Here is a 10,850-nt window from a genome sequence, read left to right on the forward strand (position 1 = left end):
GAAATAAATGAGCAATTTTATGACAAATAAGGTCTAAGAAATAAAGTTTCGAATTAAATAACAATTGTGTGATGTGAAGTTGTGATTACAATAAAGTTGCAATTATGAGCTATAAATTCGATATTGCATTTGTGAGATAAAGTCACAATTTTGAGATAAAACGTAGAAATTACAAGAAATAATTTAGCGGTTTTGTGACAAATAAGGACTAAGAAATAAAGTCTGAATTGTTTTGAATTACATAACTATTGTGTAATAAAGTTGCAACTATAAGATATAAATTCGCAATTGCATTTGTGGGATAAAGTCACAATTTTGAGACAAAGTATAAATTACAAGAAATAAATGAGCAATTTGAGACAGAATTGTTTTGAATTAAATAATTGTGTGATGTGAAATTAGTTAGTGGAGTTGCTATTATTCAAATTCAAATTCACAACTGAAACTGTGGTCACAATTTTGAAATGTATAGCAACAAATACAAGAAATAAATTTGCAATTGCAAAAAATATCAATTTTCCATCAATTTTGGGATGGAAAGTTGCAATTTTAAAATGACAATTATGAGAAAGAATCAATTTTTAGAATTAAAGCCGTAATTGTTTGGAATTAAATAACAATTTTAAGATGTGAAGTTGCAATTACAAAAAAAAAAATAATAATAATTATGAAAAAAAAAGCGGTTGTGGGATACAGTCACAATATTGAAATGTAAAGTAGCAAATACAAGAACTAAATTCGCAATTATGAGAAATAAAGTCACAAAAGAATAAAACAGTTGGAGTTGTTTGGAATTAAATAACAATTTTGAAATGTGAAGCTGCAATTACAAGAAAGTTGTAATTACAAGAAATAAATCTGTAATTATGAGAAAAAAAAATTCAGTTGTGGGATAAAGTCACAATTTTGAAATGTAAAGTGGCAAATACAAGAACTAAATGTGCAGTTACGAGAAATAAAGTCACAAAAAATAAAAATAAGTCAGATTTGTTTGGAATTAAATGACAATTATGCAATATGAGGTTGTGATTACAAGTGAGTTGCAATTATGAGATATTCGCAATTATGAGAAATAAATAATAGATTAATAATCTTTTATACAAACTTGTGAGCATTACAGTGAAATCTTGAAATACGTTTACAAATTTCATCTAATTTCAGTGTTTTTTTGTTATGTTTCCATAAACATTCCTCCCACACATCTAATTCTTTGGAAACAAGCGTCATTACAGATTATCGCCTGCTGTGTGATTTCTAAGAGTTTGTGTTTATGAAGTCTCCCAGGTTGTTGTTTAACAGACCCCTGTGCAGTGCCAGATTAGGGCCCAATAAGGGAAAGGCGATGACGTTTGCTTTAAGGAGAAAAAGCTGTGAATTCCAGGTCACTGTCTGTGGCAATGTCTCGTGTCAATGAGTTTGTTTATAATGCACTCGCTTTTATAACCTCATATGCAAATTTGTTGCTAACTTTTGTCATAAATTGTAAGTATTTGTGGATCTGGTTAGAAATGACTTGCATGAGGTATGACTGGTGGGAGTCTAATCTTAAAGCTTAATCTCCATGGCCATAAGGCTTTATGACATGCCCGGAATGGACCAGTAACCGTGGATGCGGATGGCACCAGGGCAAAGATTAATCAGCGGCACATTATTTAAAGGCCATCATAAGACAGAGTCCCTGAGTTGACTCCGTTTCGGCCACAGGATGAGGCGGCTTAGATGTTCTTGGAGCTCCTTGAAACCCATAATCATCATCAGCACACCACTGGCTTTGCTACCGCTGCCACTGGTCATTAGAGAAAAGGTTAGACATGCTACACATCTGGAGAGATTTTTGAATGAAAATAACGTGGAAATTAATTGTTGTTAAGAGTAAAACTATTACTTTACATTTTATAAAATACTTTGAAATGCCTTTAACAATTATTTTATGTCTTTAGATTTCACTTTTTGTAAAAAATACCTTTTGTTAAACTGGATTCAATTTCTTCTATCCTTTTTGTGTTACTGGATAACAATTCTTGTATCATATCTACTAGGAAGCAGAATGTGCGTACATCCTAATATTAATGGCTATATACTGGATGACGGAGGTCTTGCCTCTGTCTGTTACGGCACTTATCCCTGCGCTGCTTTTCCCTCTATTTGGAATCATGAAGTCCTCGCAGGTACACTTTCCTGAACCAGTTGTTTTACTCTTGGAAAACAATCTTTTGGAATTTTACCAGGACCATCTACTGACCGACCATCTTTCTTTAGGTCGCAGGGGTATATTTCAAAGACTTCCACTTGTTGCTTCTTGGTGTCATCTGCCTAGCGACATCCATTGAGAAATGGGGTCTTCACCGGAGAATTGCCCTCAGATTGGTGACTGGGCTTGGAGTCAATCCTGGCATGTAAGACTTATTTTATTTTATTCAAATGTGCGATGTGTTTTGATGAATCATCAAGATGGTCCGGCGCAAACCTGCTTGTTTATTGTGAAATGCGTTTCACAGGTTGATGCTCGGGTTCATGGTTGGCTGTGCTTTCCTCTCCATGTGGCTGAGCAACACTTCAACTGTGGCGATGGTAATGCCAATTGTGGAGGCAGTGATCCAGCAGGTTTTGAATGCAAGTGAAGAAGCCAGCAAAGACCACAAGGGGGCGTTAAATGGCATCTCCAATCCTGCTCTTCAGCTTGAAGGTAAGCTGATGTGAGCAATCACTGAACATTTTAACCTTTAACCTAGAACTGTGCGGAATTTAATTATTAAACATCTTTCAGATATTGAGGCCCAGCACGACCAGTCTGAGTCTGAGAAGATAAAAAGGTGAACATATATAAAACTACACGAGAACGTACAGAAAACAATTGATTCTTAAGACTGAATGAGATTTTTGTGCACACTTACAGCATCGAAGCAGGCATTACAGAGCCAGTTCAAACTGCTCCTGAGGAGCCAGAAACGCTTGAGGTCAGTAAAACATTCATAATCTGACATTGAAATGCACAAAATGCTATTTGCCTTTTAAATAAAATGTAATTTCCCAACACTTCTTAGCCGCCTCCAACATATAATGGAAGGTACAGGACCCATGAAGATCACATGATGTGCAAAGGCTTGTCGCTTTGCATTGCCTACTCCTCTTCTATTGGAGGGCTGACCACATTATCAGGAACATCCACAAACCTCATCTTTGCTGAATACATCTATCAGTGAGTACTTGGCTTCAAACTAAAGCGGATTTTATTTATTATATGGTTTTAGTTTGGTCATCTATACATCTAAACTGCTTTTGGTGCCATTTCCTCAGGTACTACCCAGATTGCACCGTCATTAATTTTGGGAACTGGTTCGTGCTTTGTCTTCCCATCTGCATAATTATGCTGATTTTGTCATGGATATTGCTGCACTGGATGTACCTCGGATCCAAGTGAGTGATCGTGATGTCTCCTCTTCAATAAGTCATTCCCTGACCCCACTCTGTTCCTCATTTTTACTCTTCGTCTTTGGCTTTCATTTAAATTCATCATTTCAAATCACGCTGCCATTTGCATTTCTCCCACCTCACCACTTCAGCTTCCTCTACATGTCCTCAATCTTCTTCATCCTGCTCTGCGTCTCTCTCACTCACAGCCTCCCATTCTCATCGCTCTGGTATAATCCTGTTTTATCGAGCAGCCTTCTTCATCTCAACCCTGTCGAGATTTTCTTCTTTCCCTGATTAGGAATCACTCACAGGACATTGACGCATGACGTTGTGACAGAGATGTGATTGTTCTCATGCTAGTTTAAATGGATTTTTGTCGTATGCAGATGTTTCAGTCAGTTCGTCCGTTCGTCAAAATTAACTACATGTGTATGTTGAAATGACAGTGAATGAAGTGAACAATAAAAGCATATCATATTTTCCATCCATCCCTAGCTTCCGTGCCAGTTTGTGCTCCAGACAGCGAACCGAAAAGGAAAAACACACTGCCAAAGTGCTCCGGGATCAGTACAACTCACTTGGGCCCATAAGGTTGGAACTCTTCTTTTAATTACAAAGATCTTAAAGCTCTTAAAAGTGTGAACTGTACTTATTTTTCGTCCTGTCAGTTTCCATACATTGCTCAACCAATAGCATTATTTTGATGTAGGGCTTCCCCTGTTCCCCAAACAGCAGGTTTCTACTTGTCTTTAAGGGTGTGTTCACAATTGTCATGTTTGGTTCGATTAGAGTGAACTCTGTTAGTGCGGTTTATTTGAGTAAGTGTGAACACCGCTATCTGAACCCTGATGCGCACCAAATAAGTGGACCAAGACTGTTAATAAGGTGGGTCTCGGTCCACTTTCAAACGAACTCTGGTGCGGTTCGAATGAAATATGAACGCGAAATATGAACACAAACCAAATACTTCTAAACTTAACAAAAACAGGATGTAATGACGCTGTAAGATGCGACACTATGCGGCATGATTTGACCACGTGGAACAAGTGATGTATGCAAAACAAAATGAGCAGAGGGCAAACGTGGAACTCTTGGTGAGTTTGCAGGTGGTGAAAATAAAGTCATATGTACACGCAACAATGTGCACGTTTAGTCCAGCAGATGGCATTAGGTGTATTCAACTTTAGGTTGTACACACCTTTTGTTTGGGGTGTTTGATGAGTTCTGTCACAAAATATACGTAAATTAACCTGACCAATCAGGTTGTGAAAGTATCACAATGCGTTTAGGTTCGGTATCTTTAGGTTCCCTGTCAAAAATGCCAGTGTGAACGCTAAGTGGACCAGGACCATATATTCTTTTTTGCTCTGGACCAAAGAGAACCAAACCAGTAGAATTGAACTAAGTGTGAACGCACCCTTAGGAAAAGTCAGAAGTATTTCAAGACCTTTTTATGTCCTTATTATTTTGATTATTATCGCAGCCAATCGGGCCAAAAGTTGTGTAGCCAATTCCATTATTCAGGGCAATGAGATGCATGGATTTCTGATTATTTCTCTGTATCACTTTTTCTCTTCTGATCCAGCTGGCAGGAGATTATCACCATGGTCATCTTCACTCTGATGGCAATTTTGTGGTTTACAAGAAACCCAGGTTTCATGCCTGGCTGGTCATCACTGTTTCCCGAGTAAGTGTATTCACAATTATCAACTTCTTTTGATGTAGATATACTCCGGCTCTTCAGAGAAAGTCATCATTCTACTCAATAATTGCCTTTAGATTTCTATTTATCCTTTGCACATTGTTATTTCTTCAGTTACCCAGGTTACGCTACGGATGCCACTGCAGCGCTGTTGCTGGGTTTCACGTTCTTCATCATCCCTGGGCACAAACCAAGTACAGAGCGCTACGGTACGGCTTACTCATTTCCTTTGTGCATGTGTGAAACCCTTCCAAATGATTAGAGGCTCACTATGAGCAGTTTTATCGCTTTTTAACGCTGTCGATCCCTGTGACAGAGGCCTTGATAACGTGGAAGGACTTCCAGGCCTGTATGCCATGGGAGATCAGTCTGCTCGTGGGTGGCGGTTTCGCTTTGGCTGAAGGCACAAAGGTAGGATCATGATTTAATGGAAACCCAACTATATCTGTGAGAGAAAAAAGTAAGAGAAATGAATAGAAAAGTACAAGGCTGCATTAATAGATGAATCAATTAATGGTCCATTTTAACATGCCGGGATTCAGTTAAACAAGCCAGTCTAATTCACCAGTGGCTTTGGACAGGCCTGGACAGCTCAATTGCACCCTTTACTCATAATCTTAAACATTAATTTCCTTTTAAAAGAAATAAATGAAAAGACGGATCACATCAAAGCCTCGTAACAGTGTGCAGCCCATTAACGTTGCGCAGAGAACAACAATTCCACTGTGTCACTCTGTGTCTGCTTTGACGTCCCATTCAAGCTAATTACATGCCTCCATTATAAGACTGGCACTGAAGCACATCATTTCAGCATAACGAACGGCTCCTTCCTCATGTCAGTCGCAAAGGCTGGAAACAAGAGCATGCACTTCTTAATATTCTCCCGGTGTAGGTAGGCTGGGGTGGGGTCTTATCATCAAGGCTCCAGCCCTGTTTTGATCCAGACACCCAAATGTCATGGCAAGTCCAGTCTTTAAAATCTTCAAAGCAGAAAGGGTGACTACTGTGCTGCGTTCTCCATATGCAACATCAGACGGCGTATCTTGACAAACAGCTAAATTACGACTCCGGTCTCTGTTGACAAGCATACAAAGAGATGTTGGTACATTTATGAAAGTGGGTTCGTTTGAGTTCATGTATATTTTGTCTGGACACTTTCACTTACCTTCTGTCTTTCAAAGACGATCTGATGTTTTTTCTTGATTTTTCACCCGACAGATTTCTGGTTTGTCGACTTGGGTTGCTGAATTGCTGACTCCCTTGGGAAATCTTCCTATTTTAGCCACTGTCACCATCGCCTGCCTTATTGTTACCTCTATCACAGAGGTGGCTAGCAATGCCGCCACAATGACAATCTTTTTGCCTATACTGGCTCCCTTGGTATGTATCATTTCAAAATATGTAGAATATTACTTATGTCACTTTTTTGGGCTGTTCTCATCAAAAATTATCTTTATTAGGCTGAGGCAATTGGAGTCAACCCTCTGTACATGCTGGTTCCCACGGCCCTGTGTGTGTCCTTTTCATTCCTGCTTCCGGTTTCTAATCCACCTAATGCCATTGTCTTCACATATGGTCATCTGACAAGCATGGACATGGTGAGTCCTTATAATTTAGAAGTCATTTTGCATGTACATTTCATAATGCGTCAAAGAAGCAGATGAAGTCAAAAGTTTACACACACCTTACAGAATGTTAAACTATTTTGTTAATTATTTTAGCAAAATAAGAGGAATCAAAAAAACATGTTATTTTTTATTTAGTACTGACTTGAATAAGACATTTCACACAAAAGAAGTTTACATATATTCCACAAGAGAAAATAATAATTGAATTTATAAAAAATGACCTTGTTCAAAAGTTTACATACACTTGATTCTTAATACTGTGTTGTTACCTGAATGATCAAACTCCCTGCTGTTCTTCAGAAAAATTCTTCAGGTCCCACAAATTCTTTGGTTTTTCAGCATTTTTTTGTGTATTGGAACCCTTTCCAACAATAACTCTATGATTTTGAGATCCATCTTTTCACACCAAGGACAACTGAGGGATTCATATGCAACTATTACAGAAGGTTCAAACGCTCACTGATGCTCTAGAAGGAAAATCAATTAACAGCCAGATGTGTAAACTTTTGAACAGAATGAAGATGTGTAGATTTTTTTTTCATTTTGCCTAAATATCATATTTCTTCACTTAGTACTGCCCTTCAGAAGTTACAGAAAATACTTACATGTTTCCCAGAAGACAAAATAAGTTAAATTTACCCTGAACTTCAAATTCAACAAGTTTTTTTTTTGGCTCTTAATGCATTGTGTTTCTTTCTGAAGCATCAGTGAACGTTGAACCTTCTGTAATGGTTGCATATGAGTCCCTCAGTTGTCCTCAGTGTGATGGAAAGGGTTCAAATACACAAAAATGCTGAAAAACCAAAGAATATGTGGGATCTAAAGGATTTTTCTGAAGAACAGCGGTCAGTTTAACTATTCAGGACAAACAAGGGACTCATGAACAACTATCACTAAACTAAAAAAAATGTGGATGTAAATGTAGAATAACTGAGCTTTGTTTGGTTTTCTTTGTCACTATAGGTGAAGGCAGGGCTGGGTGTAAATATTATAGGCGTTCTTACAGTCCTATTAGCTCTTACGACATGGGGAACACCTCTGCTCAACCTGGACACCTACCCAGACTGGGCACCAGTTGTAAACAGCACTGGCGTATGACCAACACTGTGAATATTTCACAAATGTGGACATTTAGTTTTCAAATTACATGGACCCCTTGAAGTTGGCTAAATTGGTAACAGTGCAAAGCCTGCAATCCAAATGTTTTACTGATTTGGATCACTTGGGCAAGATGCTTGGATTAAGCAATGCAACAGACTGAAAGCTTTGGGTTCCATAAGATGTTCAGTTTGAACATTGTTTATATGTTATTGTATTATAAGCATTTTAATAATCATTGGCTCAAGTCTGTGATTCCTTTTGCCATTTACACTTTCGAGGAGTTCAAAGAGACAAGTAAAAGCTGTTAAAAACAGGATGCTTTGGTGCACAATTCCACAGTGCAATGTTTATACAAAATGTATTATATTGAAGATATTTCTTGTAGCTTTAAGCAGAATTCGCATGACGGGGTTAGTCCTGTCAGCTAACGTAGCACTTAATGTTTTATAAAATTGTATATTTTTGTTATACATAGCCTGTACATATGAGTATAATGTTGAAATTGCGTTGTGAACAATAGAGATCAAAATGTAGTAAATAACAGACAAAAATGTTCAAGAAAGTAGACAGTCTCACTTTCAACATTAGACATCAACTTGCACGTGACAGTGGCCAGAAAATAATAGCTATTGATTTTAGGTGAGTTACTCAGCTCAGAAGTGAGCATTTCTAGCCAGTGCTCCTATTGAGGAAAACTGGATCATTTAACAGGTTTTTGTTTAAAAAAGAAATACCAACAATAAATGTTTTTTTGTTGTTGTTGTTGTTTTTTGTTTAAAATTCATACTGAATTTTGTATTTTGAATGGAAACTCAACACCAAATCTGGTTGACATCCATTGTTCAAACTGTATGTGTTTCTTGTAAAATGTTTCTTGTTACGACTAAAACTGTGAGACGCTACTTTCTGTCTTATGTGTTTCTTGATGTGTTTGACTGTTTTGGCAAAAAAAAAAAAAAAAGCTTTTAAATAAACATCCGGAACTATTAACAGTCATCATGTTTTAGCGGGAACTCACACTGATTTTAATAAACAATGTTTTGCAAGCTGTATCAATGTTAATTGAACTGTGCACTGAGTGGATTGTCTCATCTCTAATTACTGAATCCCAAAATTAAATGTTTTGACAAATCTAGTCTGGGTGGCAGACTTACCAAAGAGATTCAAGAAGCAGATTAGCTATGATGAAACGGTTACAGAGAAAAACTGTCATCTATTTCTGCATATCTGCAGTGAAGGCTGTTTAGAGATAAGTAATGCACCTATACACAGAAAAATGGCTCTTTCTTGATAATTCCTTCTTATTTTAATTAGGGGAATGATTGCAAAACGAAACGATGTAAAAATTAAAATATATGAGACTTTAAAGCTGATGTACAACAAAAGAGCAGGCTATAATGTGCCATCTGAATGGGCTTGGGCTAATATTTGTTCTCAAAGTGAGGCAGTGATGAGAACTAATTCTGTAAACCACCCACGTTATGAAAATTCATACTCGGATCCTGCAGCCATTGCGATTCAAGGTCAGTGTTCAGTTGTGTCTGAGGTAATGACAGCCTGTCTGAAGGGTCTAATCTGATTATGTATTATTTAATACTTACTTCTTATATACTTAATGATGGTGCAAGGACTGATGAGTTCAGGAATAGCCAATTTCTCTGTGGGTGCACAGGTCAATAAGCTGAATATGAACAGTGGTTTGCTTTTATTGTTCAATTATTTTTCACATATACACATTTCTATTACTTTGCCACTGGGTAAGGCACCTTTATAGAGTGTTTTCACAATATGTCATTAATTGGCCATATTGGTTGCACTACATGTAAACAATGCCACTTGCATATTTTGCTGATTATTGCTGTGAAAATGATCAATTATTGTCATGTTTTGGACTGTACTAATTGGCCCAACCAGTAAAAACATTTGGAGTACTATAGACTGCAAAAGGTATAACAAATCAAGGAGAAGAGTGCAAAAAACTGTCTGGGATTTAACACCTATGGACTTTAGTTTGTCAAAATATTGCGCCCTTTCCTGCTTACTAAGTCCTTCTCTATATGATTCAGCAGCTTCCACACAAATTTTTCATAGTTTAGACAGCATAAATTAGCAGAACAACGTATTCAGTAGTACATTACCTGTAAAATCCATGCTGTTGTTTACATCCAAATATCAAAAGAGTGCAAACCCTCTATACTGTTGTGACCTCTGGATATGATTGAGGCAATTCGCCCCCTAGTGACAGTTGTAGTGAATTCTTAATTTATCCCCAGACCTGACATGCTTCTGTTTATTTATCTAGAAAAGAACATTTACTGCTCTTTTATTGGAGATCATTTTCTGTTGTTCAGGAGAGGATTTAGACAAAAATGGTTGGTAATTCTCGTTTTGCTCTCCTGTTTTAATTTAATTACATGATTTTTGTTTGGCAGTCGCATACAGCGTGGTCTGAAGGTTATATATGTTTTTCAATTTTTATTTATTTGATCTGTGGCTGAAAATCAGCCTGTGAGGGCTAGACAGACTGTAATGGATTATAATAGTTTTTACTTTGCTTTTGATCATTTAGCTGATGGAATATTTCAAAATAGACTGGACAATTAACCATCAGAGATATTTGTCATTTTTAAGAAATGTATATGTTTACCCTGATTAGGGTTTAACATTTCATTCCTTTGCACAGCCAGAACTTTTTTGGTGCTCGTATTTGTATATATGCATATGCACATAAAAATATACCAGTCAAAAAAGTCTCTTTTGCTCTCCAAGCCTGCATTTATTTAATCTGCAGTACAGCAAAAACAGTAAAATTTGGAAATAGTTTTACTATTTAAAATAATTGTTTTCTATTTTAATATATTTGAAAATGTAATTTATCCTGTAATTTCAAAGCTGAATTTTAAGCATTATTACTCAAGTCACATGATCCTTCAGAAATCATTGTAATATTTTGATTTGCTGCTCAAAAAAAAAAAAAAAAAAAAAAATATATATATATAATATAT

At 36.8% G+C, this 10,850-nt stretch overlaps 1 protein-coding gene across 1 annotated transcript; it reads left to right on the plus strand.

Moving 5' to 3' along the window:
- The first annotated feature begins 1,649 nt into the window (after positions 1–1,649).
- slc13a1 (solute carrier family 13 member 1) lies at positions 1,650–8,907 on the plus strand. The gene is made up of 15 exons (XM_073831717.1): positions 1,650–1,804; positions 2,040–2,168; positions 2,260–2,396; positions 2,499–2,686; positions 2,768–2,813; positions 2,897–2,957; positions 3,045–3,199; positions 3,298–3,417; positions 3,910–4,005; positions 5,000–5,101; positions 5,231–5,325; positions 5,433–5,527; positions 6,335–6,496; positions 6,577–6,714; positions 7,708–8,907. Exons 1-15 carry the CDS (start codon positions 1,706–1,708, stop codon positions 7,840–7,842), a joined length of 1,758 nt encoding a protein of 585 aa, XP_073687818.1. The 5' UTR covers positions 1,650–1,705; the 3' UTR covers positions 7,843–8,907.
- The last annotated feature ends 1,943 nt before the right edge of the window (positions 8,908–10,850 follow it).

This window comes from Garra rufa, chromosome 25, assembly GCF_049309525.1.
Source record: "Garra rufa chromosome 25, GarRuf1.0, whole genome shotgun sequence".
In the NCBI taxonomy this organism is placed as follows: domain Eukaryota; kingdom Metazoa; phylum Chordata; class Actinopteri; order Cypriniformes; family Cyprinidae; genus Garra; species Garra rufa.